A 21,999-nucleotide genomic window follows, 5' to 3' on the forward strand; every position below is an offset into this window, starting at 1 on the left:
TTCCATTAAGGGTGTCAGAGGAAAAGACACGGCTGCTTCCACTCGTAGGGACTGTAAGACTCATGTGGAATAGACCTGATCTCAGTCTCGAAGGTCTGAATATCATCTTCAGTTCATATGCCAACACTGTGCTATTCAAACAGTGAAGAACATCCGGTTCTTTCTCTACTGTCACTACTGGGCAGCACTGATTTCCCTCCAGATAACACTGACAATCTGTAAGAAGAGCCCAGAAAGTTCCCCCAAAAGGGGCTGGCAAATTGTAGCTTCGGGAGAACAAGTCCCCACCTGCTGCCTAGCCTTCATGTGGCCCTTGGCCTCAGGAGGTTTCAGGTGGGCGAGTGTTGAAAAGCCAACTTTAGTTATTTAAAAAGGATTGCTGACTATACTTAAAGATTAGAAAGAAGGAAAGGGCTGTTTCATATTTTATTTCATAGTCGATTGTTTAAATATCTTACAATGAAAATGTATTTGAATAAGACTTTTATAAAACATATTTTTAACACATATTTTAAAAATGGGTTGGGTAGTCCTCTTGGTAGACAAGTTGGCCTTCTGCGAATCTTCCCAGTTTGGGTTTTAGAGGGCTTTTTGGTTAGTGATGCAATCATGGTTCTAGTCTCCTGAGCTAGGTTTCTTTCAATTAATGAGTCAAAATTTCGGGGAAGAAAGGTCCTGGAAAACAATGACAGCCCAATAATGGACCCACCTCACTCCCAGACCTTGGTTTTTAAATACCATTCCCCACTAAAAGGAGTCAGAACTCTTTGGTGAAAAGGCTGAGGCCAGGACTAAGGTAGAAAAAACACAAGAGGAACTTGGTATATTTTGTGCCAGAAAGTAAAGAACTGCTCTTAAAATGATGGCAACATGTCAAAAAAGACATTTGTATTGTCTTCTACAGATAAAATTGGGGTAATTTGATTAAAAATTGGGGGCATTAAGATGAATAATAACAGTAATAGACTAAAATCCATTTAATAAAACGAGAATCCATGAACCCATAATAAACAAACAAACAAACAAAATGCCAACCAACAAATGTAGAAGAAATTATGGAGTTAGAAAATCATCATTTTGTGGGTGTCATGGCAATAACTGATTCAGGCAAGAATCACCAATGTAGGCTAAAACTACTGTGTAAAAGGCTGATGAAGAAAAAAATACATAGGATCATAGCATCTCAGCATAAATTACTCTTAATTACAAAAGGAAAAATAGTCACCTTATAGTGAGGAAACTGAGTAGATACCACCTGAATGAACCAAGTGATCAAAGTTCATGCCACCAATAACATGATAAAGTGATATCATGAGCCTCTTGTTTGATGCTCAGGACACAAGACCATGAATGTAAGCATTTCTGCCCAAAATGCACAATCTTAGCATAGTTGTGAGAAAATGTGAACAAACCAAAAATGAGGAGCATTTGACAAAATAACTGGTCTGTAAATTTCAAAAAAAAAAGCCAATGTCATAAAATCAAAGAACAACTGAGGAACTATTCCAGATGAAAGGAGACTAAAGAGATATTACAGCTCATTGTAATGCAGGATCCTGGACTGTGATCCTGAATATAGTATTGCATCAACATTACATTTTTTTATTTTGGTACATGTACTGTGTTTATGTGAAATGTCTTTCTTATTTGGAAATACATACTGAAGTGACGAAGAGGTATGATGTTTATCACTCTCAAATAAATCAGAAAGAAATAGCATAGATGAATGCATATAAGCACATATGGAGAGAGAAAAAAAATAAAGCAAATGAGGCAATGTTAACAATTAGTGGATCTGGGTGCAAATATACAGTTCTTCATGGTATTTTTGCAACTTTTTGTAAGTTTGAAATTATTTTTAAATAGTTAAAACTAAAGAGAAAAAAATCAAGGGAATCTTTCCTTAAAAATCTCAGATTTTCCCTTCCACTCCATTTCTAACCCCATTACCCTTGTTCAGGCTTACATCAGTTGACCTGGATTCCTAGAATAGCTTTCTAAAGCTTCCTGCTTCTAGTATTTTCCCTTCCACATTACATTTGGTATACTGAGACCATACTCACACTCCCCAGATATCCATCACTCCCTTGCTTATTATCTGACAACCTTTCCATACTACTTTTCTCATCAAGTCTAAACACTTCTTGACAATCAAAGAGCTTCAGCTGGCCTGATTATTCTTATCTTTCCCATTTTATTCTTTAATTTAACAAATATTTTACTGACTATTGTTATTTGCTAGGAGATAAAAAAGAAACAGGATGGTCAAGGTTATATCCTCAAGAAATTTACATGTTATGGAGGAGATAAATATAAAGTAAATGAAGTCAACATCATTTCAGACTGGGATTAGTGCTATGAAGTACATAAGTATATGGAATAACAAGGGGGACACTGAGCAAGGCAAGGACTGTCTAGTCAGGTCATCGGGTTACGAGAAGTCGGGTGGGAGTGTGGGAGGAAGACGGGAGTTGTCTCTGGTAGAGGGATGAACTTGCCACAGTCCAGGAACTAAGAAAAGTCCAGCGTGTTGGGTATGTGGAGCTAGGGCAGGAGTGGTGCAAGGTGCGGTCCGAGCAGGATTACGGGACAGTAAAGACTACATCTGGTCTTTGTCCCTGGTTGTTCCTGGCACAGAACTTCAAAGAACATTGGAACTTCCTGAGTGACAAGAGTGTCTTTATTATGCTCATGAGGTCAGTTTCAGGATCAGAGCTGGTCACCAGAAAGACCAACCAGGTGAACAGAGGGTTGGCGCTTTGGGAGGGGAAGGGGAATGGAGACTGAGTTCAATCAGGACCAGTTGTTTAATCAGTCACGCCTATGTAAAAAATCTCCAGTAAAATCTCTGCACACTGATGTGCAGGGAATAACCCACCCTGATTCCACAGGGAGAAGGCGAGGAAGCTCTGCCCGAGGGATCCTCACATCTTGCCCTACGTGTCTCTTCCATTTGGTTGGCTCTGATCCGTATCCTTTATAATACAACTGTAATAGTAAGTATAACATCTTGGGTTCTTTGAGCTGTTCTAGCAAATTATGCACCCCGAGGGAACTGTGGGGATCCCTGGTTGATCAACAGTACAGGTGGCATGGAGACCCTATTTGTGACTGGCATGTGAAGCAGGGGCAGTCATGCAAGGACAACAAGGACTGAGGCTCTAACTTGCAGGATCTGACACTAACTTGGGTGGTTAGTGTCAGAACTGTATTGAAGGACATCTACTTGTGAAAACAGCAAAGCCTGATCACCCCGGGCCTTTGAGGTCATAATAACAAGGCTAGATTTCATTACAAATGCAATGCTAAGCCGCTGAAAAATTTTCTTCTTGCTAGACAGTGGTTTAATTTTCAATAAGTTCTGTCTGGCTGCAGTCTAGAGAGGGGCAAGTGTTAAAGGAGGAAGACCAGTTTATGAGGCTTTTTCAGTAGCCCAGTCAAGAACATAATCGTGGCTTGGATTAGAGGACGGCAGAGATGGCAAGCATGCAGATTCAAGATATAACTTAGCAGTAGAAGAGCTTGGTTAAAAGACTGAATGAGGGATGATTAGAGAAATAGAGAAACTATAGATGACACCCAGATTTCTGGTTCAGACAACTAAGAGAGAAATAGTTTTGGGGGAGAGGGTAGAGTCACAACTTTGGTTTGGGGCACATTGATTTTCAGGTGCATAAGAGATCCAGTGAGAGATGTCATGCAGGTACCTGGATTTGCATGCAACACACTACACTCCATCAGTATCCTTCTTCAATCAGACTGATTCTCTACTGTGCAGGTTCCCTACACAGTATGTCATGAGCCTTCTTCTCTCTCCACCTTCGCTCAAGTGTTTCCCCCATCTTCTCTCCTTCTTCCTTGCCCATGCAAATCCTTTTCACATTTCAAGTTTCAGCTCAAAACTCTCTTACTGTCATAAGCTTCATCTTCCCTAGCCCATATTCATATTTCTGCAGCCCTAAGAGGCAGTATGAAGCTTTTGAGCAATTTAATTTCCCATCGTATCGTAAGAGTCCTTTATTGTACACAAGTCTGGCCAGCTCTATCGGACCATAAGCCCCCCATGACAAGGGTCATTTTTTATACGTCACTTGTGTTCCTCATGAGCATTAGTGGTTTATGCACCTTTACATTCAAAAGGAATTAACTAGCAGATTTATGCAAAAGCTGTAGAAGAGTCAATAGGAGAAGATGAAGATAATAAAATGTATCTGCCTTTTAAAAGAAGTTTTATAAGCAAGGCTAGAAATTACCTCTGGCATATGAAACTCTGTAAATTTTACCATTAATTAAAATGGTTGTTTCAATGACTCCTGGAGCTATTGGATCTTTGGAGCTTAATTAAGTATCTAAAATAGCATCCCTGAAATATTCCTGTGACAAGACCTCTGGTTAGCACTAGTAGGAACTAGGACAGGATGATTGAAAAGCCTGAACTTTGATAAATAAGGATCAGGAACGAAAAACAGCTCAATATCTAGTGAGGGGGCTGGGGCGGAGGAGGCAGCCAGTGGAAGGCCCCACCCTATCTGTTAGATCTAGTGGTTTTATTTAGCATCTTCATTAATGACTGAGAACGAGGCGTACACATTTTGTTAATAACACTGTTGGTACCAAATTAAGAGGTGCTGCAGACATCTTTGAGAACAGAGAAATAACACAGATGGATCTAAAGAGGTTAGAAATATGAATAGAAATTATCACAATGTGGTTTGATTTAGGAAAAATGCAAATGAAGGCAGCTGGGAGAGAAATTATCCAAATGCAAAATAATCGGTGGGTTGGGAAACCTAGAAAGCAGCAACATAAGAGTATCTGGCAGGAGAGCAATGAAATAAAGAATGAGCAGTGACAACATGCTATCTCAGCCCAAATAGTTGGTGGCAGGTACAGGAAGAAATAGCTTGTCAGGACATTGCATTGAGACAGTCTCCTTCAACACCTATAAACATTTTTGGAGACAATGTGGGAAAATAAACAAAAATAAGCTCAGGCATTTGGGCCTTAGTTTCTTTAGTTGTGAGAAAAAGGATGAGACTTGGCTTCTAAAGTTCCCCAGCTCCAACCTTCTGTGGTCCTAGGAAGGGAAGAGATTGACAGGGGAGAGAGCAAGGTTAAAGAGGTGGCCTGCCTGAGCACTTCTCAAGATTTCTTTATGAAAAGAAGACAGAATGAAACATTTGCCTTAAAAATATGTTGCAGAATAGCTTCCAAATTGATAGGACTGAATGTGGAATTCATCTTAAACAGCGTATCTTTCTTTCAATATAGATGCGGGGCCAAATTAATGTAAAATCTAGTAGCTATTTATTTACAAAAATACCCCCTACCAAGTATTTCTTTAAATAAAAACTCTGTGTGCCTGTAGAGTATATGTTTTTTTGCTTACAAAAATTTAATCGCCTTACAATGCTAAGGAATACATCTGTCTTGCAGAGCATAACACCTGCATGTTTCTGCAGTGTTTGTGGAGGGTAACCTGAGAGGCAGACCACCCTATTGGCTGCTGTGTCCATTTATAGAATTACTCTCTTTTCCCAGGCCACCCCAGGCTATCACCTTTTCATACCTTTGAGGTGATTTCACTCATGTCATCTGCTTTCACTGACCTAGATCCACTACAAAGAAGGAAGTAAGGCATCTTAGGGGAGTGGGGCCATTTAAATCTCCATCAGACAGGAAAATACTGTGCCTCCTGCAGCAGCCTCAGGAGAATTTCCTCTCTCTCTCCAACCTCATCTCACACACACACACACACACACACGACACACACACCCCTCTCCTTCCACGCCATCATCTGTCAGAGTATCCCCACCAATACTGTCAATACTGGAGTTAAAAAGAAGTATGCATATAGCATCAATGCTTGAATGAATCCATAAATCACCACTGTCACAAGCAGAGAAGTTGCTCAAAGATGGCCAAGCCATTTGCCCTTTCCAGTTGACTTCCAAATGTGCTAAGAGAGTAAAATGCTGTGGGAAGAGACATTATGAGGCATGGCATGCAAGCTACCTTCCAAAACCACACCGGGAGGGCATCGTGGTCGGGACCACTTGTGCTGCAGCCTGTTTACAAAGGAGGAGGAAACCAGCAACATCCATTCATCCTAAAAAGAGGAAGGCAAACCCGTCTCTGACGTGCAGAAGGAAGGCTGTACATCTGAAACCTAGGCTCACGGTGAGAAAAGGTGGCAAACACTGAAACAGGATGTCTGCAGTGAGTCAGAACCTGCACAGAGAGCCACGTGAGGTTAAGGATTCTCGAGCCTGCAGTAGTGTTCCAGTGTTTTGTTCTCCTTCTAACCAAATGCTACCACGTGCTGCTGCTAACACCCTGAGCCATCTTCGAGAGCACCGCCTCATATCCCAATCTCCTTCCTCGACGTGCACATCCACAGGACCCAGTTTTGGAGGCTGGTCCACGATTCTGAATCTGGCACAAAATCTCCTGGGTCTCACAAGTGTGATCTGAGTCTTCCTCGTGCCATTGAAATGTATGAGGCCATGTCGCACCCCTGCCTAAAATCTCGCAGTGCCTTCCCGTGGCTTTTAGAAGAATACCCAAACTCCTTGCGATGCCTGACAGAGCCCTGCACTGGTGTGGCCCCTGTCCCCCTCTCTGGCCTCTTCCATGACCACCTCCCACACTCACGTGGACCAGCCACGCTGGCCATCCTCCTCTTCCTTGAACACACACTTCCTCTCACTTTGCTCTGGCTCCTCCTTCTGTCGGGAATGTGCTTCCCCTACCTGTTCTCCCTCTCAGGTCTCAGCAATGACGTTATCTCCTCGGCGATGTCTTCTCTGACCCCCGCTCTATAGAAGCCGCCTTCTTGTCACTCTCTCTCACATTCTTCATATTCTTTTGTTCCTTTATTTATTTGCTTTCTCTCTCACTGTAATATATACGTTCTGAGGACAGAGACCTTGTCTGTCTTGTTCTTCAGTGATGGAAACAATGCTTAGCAAATGTATTTGCAAAATGAAAGGATAAATATACACTTTGATCCGGGGAGAGGCATTAAGCATCAGTGAGAAGGTAACCTTTAGAGTCAAGCTGCCTGCACTTGAATCCTCTTTCTGTCGCTTAAATCTATATGTTCTTGGCCAGGTAACATAGCCTCTTTCTTTCAATTTTCTCACCTATTGAAAGAAGAAAATAACAGTATCTACTTTGTAGGGGTATTGTCAGATGGCTAATGTACTTAATGAAATGCCAGTATGCAGTTAGCACTCAAAAGTCATTGTGGTTTTTCTTGTGATATACCTGCCAAAGTTCATGGCCCATAGCCATTTGATTTACTTGACATATTTACAAATCATACTGTAACCTCCACTTTCTGGTCTGACATGTAAAGAGCTCGGAAGAAGTCATTCCTATCCTCGTGATAAGAAATAAAAACCGAACAAACTGAAAATCAACAACTCTTCCTAGATCCGTTGGAGAATTGAGGTCACAGGCAAACTCCTGCCCTGAAAACTAGAGAGACAAACAGGCAGTTACAGAGAATCACAGCCTACTGGACACAGAGGCCCAGGAGCAAAAGCCTGCAGCTGGCGCCAGGACGAATAGGACACTTTAAGCTATAACTGATGAACTACTGGAGGCTCGATTTGGACAAGCTTGAGAATTAAAAACTCCTAGAGGGCCCAGTCCTAGGGGGCTTCACATTTTCATGAATTTTACCTCTAGGAGCCCTACCAGGTTCTTGCCATGAACAGCTAAGAAAACTCCCCCTTACTCTCCCAGAAGGAAAAGGAGAGAAGTAACCGTTTTTGAAATGCAAGCTCTGCACAGAGCTCTCATTCTCCTTAGCAAGATCTGTCCTCAAGAGAAACTATTAGTGGTTACCAGAGGGAAGAGGGGAAAGGAGAGGTAGAGGAATAAAGGTGGTTAATTATATGGTGACAGAAGGAAATTTAACTTCGGGTGGAGAACACACAATGCAATACACATATGATGATTACCAAACTGTACACTTGAAATCTATATGATTTTATTAACCAATGTCACCCCAATAATTTTAATTAAAAAAAAAAGAAAAATATTTTACCAGAGTCTAATCAAGTGGATTTTACCAAAGCCTGAGTAACTTGGGCTTTGAGAACAATGCTTAGCACATGTATTTGTAAAATGTATGTGCAAAATACTCATCTCAGACTCGCCAGAAGGCTGAGACCTAATTACAGGACTACAGAATGCTCCCCTTTTATCTCCATGTCAGTAGGGCTCCTGTATAATAACAGAGGATTTCAACGAAAAGAATCGAAGGCCTTAATCCCCATTTAAGAAGCAGTCTCTAGGAAAATATAAAGACAACAGCAGAAAGACATCTTTTCCGACTACCTCCATCTCCCCCTGCACAGTACATACACCCTCTACAGAAGAAAGAAAAAAGAGAGTTGCAAATATTTGTCTCGGTTTTAAGAAGATTGTTTTTGATGATTGAGATCTTATTTGCAGCATCTAGCAAAAGCCCTGCTGATCCTCAAATCGAGATAACTAAGCATGATTTGTTCATTTGGGCCAAAGGCACGACCATTCTGATGGAAGAGAGCAGAAGAGAACCCTTGAAACTATCTTTAAAAATCCCAGAGGACTTTGGAGGAAAAATAAATCAATGACTCTGCATTAAGTCAGGGCTGTAGGTCAATACCCTAGACTGGCAGATCACAGCACATTTTTTACTTTCCCAGGTAGTTCTCTTCCTACGGTTAAGTGGTCTGGATTGACTGCATTCTTTCCCTCTGACACAGTTATGCGTTGTATGGAAGTTGGCCCTATGCTGATTATTGTAGATACCTCTCACCTAGGTCTAAGTGACATTGTTATAAAACCTCAGACTCATGAAGCACCTGACATTTCCAGTGGGAAACTGTGGGAATTCTAATACCCTATTAGATGAAGGCGAGGACTGAGATTGTGTTTGTTAATCATTAAACCCCCTGTGCTTAGCTCAGTGCCTGCCACATAGTAGGTGCTCAATAACTATTTGTTGGATGAATGAAAAAATCTGCCACAAATGTGGGCCTGGCAGAAGTATGTATAGTTCAAATTTGATGACTTCTAAAAATACTTTTTAAAACTATTAATTCATTTAATAATCATTGAGTGTTTTCTATATCATGGGCACTAAAATACAAAAATGAATGAGATTGTGGGCCAGTTCTCATAAAGAAGAGGGGGAATGATATTCACTGAGTGCTTCTATAATAACATGGGCACTTTTTATTCATTATTTCATCCTCCCAACAACTGTGTGAGGTAAGTATTATTATCACCTCCCTTTGCAGATAAAGGAGCGGAAATTTGCACAAGGGCTCAAATATAGCAAAAGGCAGAGCCGAGAATTTATTGCAGGACCTGAATCTACAATGTACTTTCTCCCCAAAGTAAATCTGAAATCACAGTGTGATGTTCTGGTATGTGAGGTTTTGTTAAGGAAACTTAGGACCTCAAAAATTGAGTTACAAACAAATAGTTTCACTAGGCTCTCAATTTCAAGTTTTTTATTTTAGAAAAAAATTCCAATAACAGAAGTGCTTTAAAACTACATGAATGCATAATTGGAAGCTAAAAATAATGATCTGCTTAACAAAATAAATGGAAATTACCAAGTTAAGTTCAAAATAGCATCTAAGACCCAAGTCAATGAGTTTCTAAATTATCATTATCATAACTCATTGTCGTGATAAACAAAGCACAACACTGAACTAAGATGGCTGAAGTCAAAATAAAGTGCAGCACAGTTCACATTGCCAACGGTGACAAAACATGAAACCAAGAAGCTGCCAACTCCTCTGTGCACAACAGCTTCTTCCCTAGGGCCCTGTTACTAATCCCCCACTGTGCTTGAATCATAACCAGTAGGTATTCAGAATATGAATTGTGTTGCCTAAAAATCTATTGTGTTGCATCCTATTTGCTTTATTGATGCTCAAATGGTAGGAGGGAAGCCTGAAATAGGCATCTGAATTTGTATAAAAGAGCAACTTAGAGAAATGCACACAATTAGTCTGTCTTGTAGGGGTGGGAGGCCCATTGTAGAGGTGGCCACATGATGTCTGAGGGTCACAAAGAGGCTCCTGAGTCTTTTCTCTCTCTGGACCCTAAAGCAGTTTTGAGAATCGCCATTTCTTCCCAATGGGTGAAAATACACAGTGCCTGGAATCATCTGCATTTATAAATGGGCAGAAACTTTGAAAACAAGTTGTTCTCATTTAGCCTGCCTGGATCAGATGAGGAATTGGAAAAGCCAAGATCCATGATTGAGCCAAAATTCTGGCAGTTCAGAAAGTGCCCAAGTGGTGGGAAATGATCTGGGACTGGAACAGTCCTAAAGGATGTGGTCCAATTCTAGTGTAATAATGATGTTCTCTTACATTTTTATAGCTCCTTGCAATTTTCAATGAATTCATAACACCTCTGGAGTGAAGTCATATTCATATTTTTATAGATAAAGATGTTGGAGATGAGTAAGTGATTCACAGCTAGCAACCATCAGAGTAAGATTCAAACACTGAGTCTTCTGACTCCATATTGAACAGATTTTCCACCACAAACTTATAGGGTGACTTCAGGAAAACGTTTTATAAGAGCAATAGCTTTGTATCAGATCTGTATTTGCCTACTCTAAATGTTCCATTCTCAGTCATATAATTTGGGTAAGTTCTGTAACTTCATTAAGCATTAATTTCCTCATCTGAGGACACATATAACACATAGCATGTAGGAGGATCAAAAGCAATATGTATATAGCATGTTTGGCATAGAACTTGGCCCTCATTAGAGCCAGAAGGATGTTGAGGGTTTCAGGGGGTACTAAGGGCATGAATTCTGGAGGGAGGAATCTCCTTTCTTCCTTTGTAGCTCAGCATGCTTTGGGCCACAAAATCCCCAGGTGACATTTTACAGTATGAAAAGTCACGAGGAGATACAACTTGGGACAGGCAGGGAGTGCTTGGGGTCTGAGCACTGAGCCTAGAATGAGTGTAGAGGAAAGACCATTCCACAGGGAGCCTGTCTGTGCCTCCCCCCACAGTGCCACCTAAGGCAGAGAGTGCCCTCCATCCCTACCTGGAAAGCCATGGAGTTGGCGGCAGCCAGAAATATCCTCAGAGGCAGCTTGGCCTTGTAGGACCTGTGGCTCCACAAGCGATGGGCACCAGCTGTCACACCCAGAGCAGTCAGGAGGAAGCAGAAGTAGGCTGCAAGACACAAGGAGAATGTCAACAGATGTCACAGTTTTTAAACATCTCCCATCCTTCTTTTCTCTCCTGAATAGGGACCTGTGTGAAATGGTGTCAGGGGAAGAATCTACAATATGAAGAATCAATAGTTTGAGCAAATGCAGCCTTTTTATTGATTTGTAACTTTCCAATACCAGGCAGAAGCAGAGAGAACTTTCCTCAAGAAACACTGACCTTCCAAGATAATTTTTTCTATATCAAACAAATCTTCTATTTGCTAATGTTTCTTGCTAGTCTTGATGCAAAGATACAACCATATTCCTGTGCATTTATAATTCGGCCTTACAAGTCCACTCTCAGTGGAGCTGAGCTTGAGCTCTATGTTGCCCCTTAATTGGCAACCATGCCAGGATGAGTTATAAGAAGAGCATATTTCTAAGTGGTAGTGCCCATTATCATGGCTCCACAGACCTTGGTTTGAAGAAAATTAGGCAGACCTAAAAGCAATGAAGTCTGGCTGGGATAAACTGACATCAGAGACCACTGAGATTTGTCTTCTGGAGATCTTCACTTATACCATCACTATGACCTGGGCTGGCAAAGATGGCCAGATGAGGAACATTAAAGAGCTATCCTACAGTGGAGCTTATTATCTGCCATACATTTAAATATATTAATCTAAACCTCACAACATGTGTTACTGTCTCTTTTTTCAGTTGAGGAACTGGATCTCTGAAAGTTGAATCTTCCATATAAACCCAAGGCAGCCTGGTTCTAAAGTCCGCCAGAGCCTCCATGCCACCCCCAGGTAGTGGCAGTAATTTGCTCTGTGTATGGAGACTGCATGGTAGAAAGGGGACACACAGGGACCAAAAATATCATGATTCCTGAGATTATTACAACTATCAGAGTGTTTTTAAAGCAATATGCCCACATAATGCTAAATGTCTTACTTGGATTATCTTGTTAAAACACATCAAACAATACCATTGGGTTTGTATTATTATTACCCCATTTTACAAATGAGGAAACAGAGGCTTAAAGAAGTAAACTAATTTCCCAGTATCACAAAGCTAGGAGGTGTCTTTGCTGAGACTCTGAACCAAGAACTGAGTTCCTGCCCTCTACATGCCCCTTTGCGTTTCCGAAGCATCAGGTAAGTTTAATCTTCACTTCTCTAGACCCCACCGTCATTCTTAATATTGGATCCCAACCTAAATTTAAAAGTGAGCTGCTTCCTTAATTGGGGGTAGAGCCTTAACTCAGGCTATAAGTAGGTAAGATCGAGCAGATTATCTGACACAATTGCTTCTAGCACTTAGCACATGCAGGGCAACCCATTAAAAATTGCCAAAGAACAAGTGATCAGCTGTGAGTACATTCCCAAGCAATTGCGAATGGTCCCAGACCAAGACAATTTCTTAGTATTTCCTGTAGAACTTCCTTGGAAGAACTTCAGTGACAATACATATATTTAAAGGAAGTGCAATATTATATCTTCCAAAAACCGAGTCTGACTAACCTTGATCTCAATCCAAGATCAAGATCTAAGATCCTCTGGGTCTAAAAACAAGACTTGCTCTTGGCACTAAGATTAATGAGTCTCTGAATACATGAATTTGACAAATTATTCCTCATTTGAAAGATTAAAAACAAAAATCAACAATCTGCTCAAAAATCACAGAAAGTGGCAATAAATAAAAAGTTCTGGTCTCTTTTGTTATTGTAATGTAACTTTGGTCATGAGTCCATGAAATGGACAGCTATTTTCCATGTCATCCCTGACCTTCACATCTCTACCAATAATTTTTCCCCAACCATCAAGTAGTTAGGCAACAAAAGAAATCTATACAGGAAAAATTCAGTGTGACCCCATTTTGCCAGCGGGCTGAGACACTGGACCTTGGATGCAATGAAAGGAATTCTGAGACTCCATGAAAAACACTGGTCAAGAAAGAAGCCCTCTAGTCCACAGTTCCCAGCAGGGTCTTAACACAGACTATGGCGCTATCTTGTCCTTTTGAGATCTCAGATATTTCAGGGGTCACCTACATGGTTGATTTGTTCATGCCTGGGTGGGGGTGGGATGGTGGGCACTGACAGTGGGCTCGTGTCAGAGCCTGTACTGGGAGGTAGTTTTTCATGTCCTACTTCTGGCAACAATAACGTGGCCATATGGCCAAGGCCTGGCCTAGCATAGTATCCCATCTTCCTAGCATTGGGAATGAAAACCTGACCCAACCTTTCTCCTATTCTGGCTGGAAGAGACTAACAGTCACATACCAAAGCATGATTGCAATGATGAAGACTGAGACCGAGAAAGAGAGACACAAAGATGATGGAGATGTCAACATGAGCTTGAGAGAGAGCTGCCTGCATGGAGCCACTGGTTGCAGGCCCTGGAGCTCTATAGTTCTTCTGAACCTGTGAGCCTCTCCAGTATTACTCTGAGTTATATGAAACAACAAATTCCTTTTTGTTGCATAAGCTAGTTTGTATTGGATTTCTGATACTAAAATTCTGCAAAACCTCTAGGGCAGAAAGTAACCTTCTGGTCATAGCCCAAATGAGAATAAACTGCAAAAATCCTGGGCTGAATATGAAAATTCATGGGCTGTTCCATTAACAGGACTCAGTTTTCCTATTTTGATAAGGCTAATTTGAGAGGTTCTTAACCTCTCTTCTATGATCGTTGTAGAGATTAATATCCAAATTAGTTTTTGATGGATGCTGGCTAGCTAGCTCTGAGGTAGTAAAGTATTCAGACACAGAATTGATAAGTTTGCAAAAAAAAAAAAGAGTAATTAGCAGTGTTAATAACTCACAGAGGAAGGAGCTAAAGTAATAGAAACCAGATTCACAAAATTACAGAATAGTAAGCAAGTACAGACAGTCTCTGACAGACAATGTTTTGACCTATGATTTTTAGACTTTACGATGGTGCGAAAGCGGTATGTATTCATTAGAAACTGTACTTCAGGTTTTGAAGTTTGGTCTTTTCCCAGGCTAGTGACATGCAGTAAGACACTCTCTCCGGCCACATCTCCCAGTCAGCCATGGAATCACAAGGGTAAACCAATACAGTGTATTGTGTTGCCAGCGGTTTTTGGATATTGTTTTTTTGTGTGTTTTTGCATCTCATCATGTCTACAAAATGCCTGTCTATGTCTCCTACTTCTGGTCAGCAGAAGGTGAGGAAGGCAATTACTTTTGAGATGAAATTCAAGTTGCCCAACTGTAGGCTAATGTAAGTGCTCTGAGCACGTTTAAGGTAGGCTAGGCTAAGCTATGATACTGAGTTGGTTAGGTCTAGTAAATGCATTTTCAACTTATAATTACTTTCCACTTACGATGGACTTAACCCCGTCGTATGTTGATGAACATTCGTATATTGGTCTGAACACAAACAAGCGTCACCAATTCTGGTTAGCTCAAGACAAAAAGAAATGTTTATGAAGATATTGAGTAGCCTACAGAACTCATGGAAGGGTTGCAAAATAGTTTTAGTACACAGCCTCTAAGATGGCCCAGAGCTCCCTGTCTCCTGGTATTCACGGCCTTGCGTAACTTGCTTCTAACCAAAAGCATACAGCAACACTGAGGAAATGTCATTTCCATGATTAGATTACAAAAGATTGTGACTTCTGTTTTGCTGGCAGATTCTCATATTGGCTTTGATGAAGTAGGCTGCCATGCTGGGAAGGCCCATGGGGCAAAGAACTGAGGACGGTCTCCAGACAACAGCCAGCACAGAAATGAGGCCCTCAGTCCAACAGTCCTCAAGCAACACCGTAAGTGAGTTTGAAAGCAGATCTTTCCCCACTTGAGCCTCCAGGTAAGACCACAGCCCTGACCAACACACTGCTGCCTCATGAGAGCTCCTGATGGAGAGGACCCAGCTCATCTGTACCTGGATCCTGCTCCATAAAACCTATGAAAACATAATGTATGTTGTTTTAAGCTGCAAAATTTGAGGGTAATTTGTTCTGCAGCGATAGGTAACGAATGCAAGCCTAAAGTAGGAACCTTTCCCCAAAGGAAGGAAGGTACAGCTTAAATCTTAGTGAAAGAATAGTTTGACAGAAAGTAGATTCATGTTGCCTGGGGCTAGGGTGGGCAAGGGTAGAGGAAGAAGGGAACGACTGCTAATGGGTGTAGGGTTTGGGGGATAAAGGGTGATAAAAATGTTCTATAATTGATTTTGGTAATGGTTGCATAATTCCATGACTATACTAAAAACCTATGAACTGTACATTTTAAATAGATGAACTGTATGGTATGAGTTATATAGCTCAATAAAGCAGTTATTAAAAAATTACTGAATTCCTATTAGATTTTTTTATTATGTATTTTTCTTTATGTAAAATAAAATACAGACGTGTCACGAAACAAAAAAGAACAAATCAAGCAAAAGTCAACCACTTGCCTAAGATGCCACCATAGACAACATCATCCCTGGACACTCATGTCACACCATGGACCCTTGAACCTGCCACAGCTGCCAAGAAAAGTCTCTATTTGAAGCTACGCCTATGCCTGAATCTCTCAAGACCCAAGATTCCAAAGCAGAAACACCCAGTTGCCCATGTTTTGCTCACAAGCCCAAGCTGTAGCTGCCGATAACAGAAAAGGGATAATCCACAGCCCCTTTGGCTTCCAAGGGGGAAGGCAGAGCTTCCCATCTATTTTGAGCCCCCTATTTGGAGACTAACTGTAGTGACCGCCTCTGGACTACACAACCAGAGAACATTCCTGGAGAAATGCTAAGAATCAAAATTTAAAACTCCCTTTATTCTGGACCTGATCAGAGAGAGCTCCCTTCAAGCCCCATTCCTGAGCTCTAGACAGAGGAAGCAATTGGCAGGGCTCTTTAACCCTTGCTTATTACCTATGTCTCTGTAGCATCGGAATGAAAACTAATGAATAATAATAATAGCTACTGTTGACTGAGAGCTTTCTATTACTTTATATGGCAGGCCATTCTAAGCACTTTATATATAATAACATTAAATACTCACCTCAAGTCTAGAGGCAGATAATATTATGATCTGCATTTTACAGATGAAGGAAACCAAACAGAAAGTGATACAGCTAGGAAGTGATCTAAGGCATGGATAGCCCATCCCCTGAATACCCCTGCTGCCTGCTGGATCACCTAGAGGCTGCCTTAATTCTAATGGGAGGAGCACGAATCCATCATGTACTTTTAGTCAGCTCTAAACGCAAGCCGAAGGTCAAAACCCTTGCGTTGTGTTTTGCCTTTCCCAGATGGCAAGTTTACTTATAATAACACCTTTCCATCATTCTACATCCAATTCAGCCTCAGCATGTCATAAACATGAGCACCAGGCAAGCCCATGCTTCATGAGACAGTTTGCTGAGCTCCCATTACGGACCAGGCACTAAACTCAGAACTAGGTTCACAGGGTGACCACACAAACATGGCCCCTTCCCCGGTGGAGTTAACAAGAGTTTGAAAAAAGATGATTTACTATATAATTACAAAGTATGACAAGAACTCTGAACGAAATGAACAGAGTAATATAAGAGAGATTAAAGGGGGGATACTTTAGCTCGTGGGACCAGAGAAGACTGTAGAGGAAGTGAGAGTTAAACTAACCTCTAAAGAATGAGGAAGAGGCAAGATTCAGATAGAAGGACCAACAGATGCAAAGCCCTGCACTGGGGAAGAGAATCTGATTTAAAAAAAAAAAAAAAAAGCCTGTATCTGACCACCTCACACCCACTAAGACAGCTACTATAATGAAATAAAAACAAACAGAAAATAACAAGGGATGGTGAGGATGTGGAGAAATTGGAACCCTTGTGAACTGCTAGTGGGAAAGTAAAATGATACAGATGCCACCAAAAAGTTTGGTGGTTCCTCAAAAGTTAAATATAGAATTACCATTTAATCCATCAATTCTACTTCCAGGTATACACCCTGTAGGGGTTCAGAAGGAGTCTTCCCAGAATATGTCACCTGGCATGCAAAGTATTTTGAGCTGAAGACAATCGAGTTCTAAAAGTCTCAAGAACAGCTTTTTGTCTCCCCCTTAACTGCCTAAAAGAATTTAGACAAAGGGCCTGGTCCAGGAAAAACACTATCATCAGAGATATCTACAAAGAACATGGGTTAGATGTAGTGAGGGAACTTGGCAAGGCTTGCAGGCCAAAATCCTCTCTGTGTCCCACTGTCTCTGCATGGCATGGCAGACATTCATTTTTCTATTTCTTTGTGAGTTGCCTTTCTCCCCTTTTAAGTCCCAGACTCCTGATTCTTCTCTTTTGTCCAGAATGGCATATAAGCCCCAATTGCCTAACTGCCTGCAGGCCTTCATGTTCTTATGGAACTGCTGTACTTACAAAATTAATTTTTTTCTCCTGTTAATCTGTCTTACGTTAATTTGATTATTATACCAGCCAAAGAACCTAAGAGGGTAGAAGGAAAATGTTTCCTCCCTAACCACCCCAAAGAATTGAAAGCAGAGACTCAAATAGACACTCATTTACCCATGTTCACAGCAGCATTATCCATAACAGCCAAAGGGTGAAAACAACCCAACTGTCCATCAACAGATGAGTGGATAAACAAAATGCAGTATAAATGTACAACCTTCAAGTGGAATGGAATTCCGACACACAATACAGAACATGGATGAACTCTGAAAACATTATGCTAAGTGAAATCAACTAGACACAAAAGACAAATATTGTATAATACCACTTCCATGGAGTACCTAGAATAGGCAAAATCACAGGGACAGAAAGTAGAATAGAAGTTCCCAGGGGATGGAGGGAGGGGGAAATGGGGAGCTGTTCGATGGTACAGAGCTTTTGTTTGGGATGGTGGCGAGTTCTGGAAATGGATGGTGGTGATGGTAGCACGTCGTGAATGTACTTGAAGCCACTCAATTGTACACTTAAAAACAGTTAAAATAATATGTTATGTATATTTTACCATAATTTTTTTAAAACCGTTTTTGAAGCCCAAGAGGAAGGAGGAGGATCAAGAAAAGGTTCAAGGGGCTTACATGTAGGGGCTGGTCAAGCAGGTCCTGGGAACTCACTGAGGCGACTGGATGCTGTGCTCAGCTATGGGAAGCCATTAAAGGATGTTAAGCATGGAAGTATTTAGAAAATTTATGGAAAGTAGACGGTGGGAAAATAATCACCACCCCAAATCAATCCCGGTTAATATTTTGCTATAAATCCTTCTAATACCTCTTAAAACAATAGTCTTTTGTCCACTTTCAAATAGTTTGCATACATAAGATCATCACAACCCCTATTATGGATGTGATAAGATGAAAAGATCGATATTTATGAACAGAGTGCAAAAGGAAGTTGGATCCCTTGATTTCTTAACCACTGCACAGTAAAATTCCTCTTAAAAAAAAAAACAAAAAGCACAGCACTACTTGACAGAATGTCAGAAGGGAGGCTGGAGAAGGGAGCCTACCCTTACTGAACACCTGTCCTGTCATGGGCTGTCACTTTACCAATGTACCTAATTTTATTGGTTTACTCCTAGAAGGTAGGTATCATAATCCCCATTTTACAGATGTGCAAAACTGAGGCCCAGAATCCTTAAGTAAAATGCCTTGAAATCTCACAGTGGCAAAGCTGGGGCCCAAACAGCAGATCAGTCCAGCCCCGAGCCTTTTCTCCCGGTACAGCAGTTCTTAGGCCTGGCTGAGCACCTGGCGGTCACCTGGGATCTTAAACAGAGGCTGGGGCTTACAGACTGGACTGAGTTGGAGGTGAGGACCTGGAGAGCAGGCAACCTTCTCCACGGGTGATTCTGATGCACAGCCAGGCCCTGGAAACCACTGCCCTATAAGGTATACCCTCTTTTAGAGACCATCTGGTCCCATCCCCTCGATTTACAAATGGAGAGACCGAGGTCCAGAGAGCACTGCACTCTCTCTAGCCCAGCCAGACCAGGACCTTTTGCAGAGCTCCAGGCACCTGGGGCTCAGGGGCAGGAGAGACCAGGCCGCCCTTTTGTGTCAAGTCTCAGTGCTATTGGCAATCCCCTCCCAGCAGCTCCATTTGATGATGCCAGCTGCTCTCCAGGCCCTGGACAGTGGAGCGTTTGATATCTAGGCACCAGTGGGTGGTGCACGTTATTGCCCAGGTTATGAATGCATCTACTGCCTCTGTAAAATATCCCTTCCTTGAAAACCTGCTCTGAAGACAACTGTACTTGTATCACCCTGTGGTTCTCCATAGGGTGAGAAATTTTGCCTTTCCCCACTCCCAGGGACATTTAGCAAAGTCTTCAGATATTGTTAGTTGTCACAAACCAAACTTGAAGGGTGCTACTGGGATCTAGTGGGTTAAGGCCAGAGATGCTGCTGAGCCTCCTCCAATGCCCAGATGCTTCCTACAACAAAGAATTATCACTACCAAAATGTCCATAGTGCCGAGACAGCAAATCCTGCTCTAAATTCTTAGGAAAGTTCTTCTTGAAACCTTCCCTGTTCATTCTCCAGGTGTAACCACACCTGTCCTCGCTTCTTCACACTTCTCTGGTTCTGTGGAGAGCTGTAGGAGTAATTTATCTATGAAATTACTTAATAACAAGATGAATGCAAAGGATGAGGATGAAAGATCAACAGCATTTTAGGTCGCTGATTCTCAAACTTTAATGTGCCGTACATGTCACCAGGGGATCTTGTTTAAATGCAGATGCTGGGCCCCACTCCCAGAGATTCCAGTTCAGTGGGTCTGGGGAGGGACCTGAAAATTTTGTTTCTAACACATTCACAGGTGCTACTGCTGCTGCTGGTCCAAAGTCTGAGAGTTTTTGGCTGACCGGCCAAATCTGAGAGAGGGGGCCTGATAAGGGGCTGCTAGTGACAGGGCAAGGCCCTCCCTGGCCACTAATCTCGTAAAATAGTGTTTCGAAGAATTTCAATTAGACCTTACATCTTCCTTTTAAAGATTTGGGTTTACGAAGTTCCAGATTCTGAGCAATTTCCATCTAGGTACTCTTTCAACAATTTTCTCGAAAGCAGAACATTTTTACAGGGTCTTGGAGACTGCAGGCTGAGAAGCACAGAGTTTCTCTTTACTATTAAAACCTTCTAAATTCTATTATACTTACAATAATCCTTGGCCCTTCTTTGTAATCCCCCCTACTTCCACTAAGCCACTTTCTGTTGTGCTGCATGTGGGCTGTAGGAAGATGTGTTCTCTCCTCCCAAGGTATGACTCTTTAAGCAACTGCCCCGTCTTCTAGGAAGATTCAATGGAAAAGGAATGGAACGAGAAAGAGAAGATATATTTCATGCATTTTACACTTATTGCCTATCTTCCTCAAGCGTCCTTTCTGGTTTCAGTTAGGTCCCCTTACACTGCTCTGAAGTCCTGGACAAATGCTACTTTTTCTGGTTGAATTACAGCTTCTATGACAATTAGAATGAAAGTCACAGCAGATCACAAAGATACGCAAAATTATACATAATTCGTTACTACTCTGCTATTGCACCACACTATTTGTAATTCAAACAAAAAAGAAGGCAAGAATTTGGATCTTTTCCAGGACCTCATTGGGTATATACAAGGCTTACTTCGGGTTCTCGGGCTTGACCAGGCATCCCTCTTAGATGCTCACGAGCCCTCTGTGTTTTCCAAGATGGCAATATTCACATTGTATTTAAATAAGAAATTATTGGTCTAATGCCAGCTTCTCTTCTAAACCAAAATCTCTAGGGGGGGCGGGGATCATGTCTGTCTTTACATGTATTCTCTGCTCATACCTGCGCAACTAATTAAGCTAGCGAAAAATACGCAACCATGTTGATTGGTCTCACTTTAAAATTCATGACCACTAACCTCAGTTGAGCTTTAATGTTATCCAGCAATCATATTACATTTCTCTGGTTCCTAGGTGCTCCCTCTCTCCTAGGCTTCTGTTTCATAGCTGCTCCAATTACCTCACCCAAAACACCTCCCTTCTCCTCTCATCTGATAACTTTGCTTCTGATCTCATCGAGAATAGCAGGACCTCCTCAGGCTCCACCACCTCTACCCACCCTCTAGCATCCGAGCCTGTATACCCTATGACTTCTCCATCACCACGGATGGCCAGTCTGCATGCGCTTTAAGGCTGGTCCTTCCTTGAGCATCCCATCCACTCCATCCTACTCAACTGCTCTGCCATTTTCCCCTCCTCTCTGCATCATTAGTACCCTCCCTCCATATTATTCCCACAGCCTAAAACCACACTGTTATTTCTCTCAAGTTAAACAACAAAATTTACAAACCTCTCCTGATCCCACTTCCTCATCTAGATCCTGTTCCACTTCTCTGCTCCCCCTTATAGCAAAACGTTGTGAATGGATTGTCTCTTAATTGCACATTATAGTTCCTCACTTCCCATTCTCTTTTAAGCCCACTCAATCACGTTTTTGCCCTTCTTCTCTCATTCCCCACCTCGAACGAAACTGCCCTTATCCAGGTCCGGACAAGACAGATGTGGTCCCTTTACTGGTGGGCAGTCTCTAGGTGCATGTTAAACAAACCTTTATGTGGGTGATGAGAACAATGAAGGAGAGGCCCAGGTGCTACAAGAGCTCCTGAAAGATGAGCTCGCGAAGGAGGAATGGCATTCTGATAGAGGGAACAGAGTGAACAAAGGCATGGAGGTGTGGAGGCTTTGCGTGCTCAAGCAGTGGCAAATGATTTGGTGTGGCTCCTGGGAGGGGGTGTGGGGTAAGGTGAACTGAGAAAAACAGGCAGGGGCCTGACCAGGAGGGACTTATGATACTAAGATATAAGATATATTTGACCTTGAGGA

The 21,999-nt window shown here is 41.8% G+C and overlaps 1 protein-coding gene across 1 annotated transcript in view; it reads right to left on the reverse strand.

Annotated features, from left to right (window-relative positions):
- Positions 1-21,999, reverse strand: part of SCD5 (stearoyl-CoA desaturase 5) — a 131,940-nt gene that overhangs the window by 38,612 nt on the left and 71,329 nt on the right. Inside the window, exon 2 of the mRNA XM_039845578.1 lies at positions 11,080-11,210. Coding sequence (XP_039701512.1) covers positions 11,080-11,210 — 131 coding nt within the window. The remainder of the gene's footprint in view (positions 1-11,079; positions 11,211-21,999) is intronic.

This window comes from Pteropus medius, unplaced genomic scaffold (genome assembly GCF_902729225.1).
Source record: "Pteropus medius unplaced genomic scaffold, Ma_sr-lr_union100, whole genome shotgun sequence".
NCBI classification, from domain to species: Eukaryota; Metazoa; Chordata; class Mammalia; order Chiroptera; family Pteropodidae; genus Pteropus; species Pteropus medius.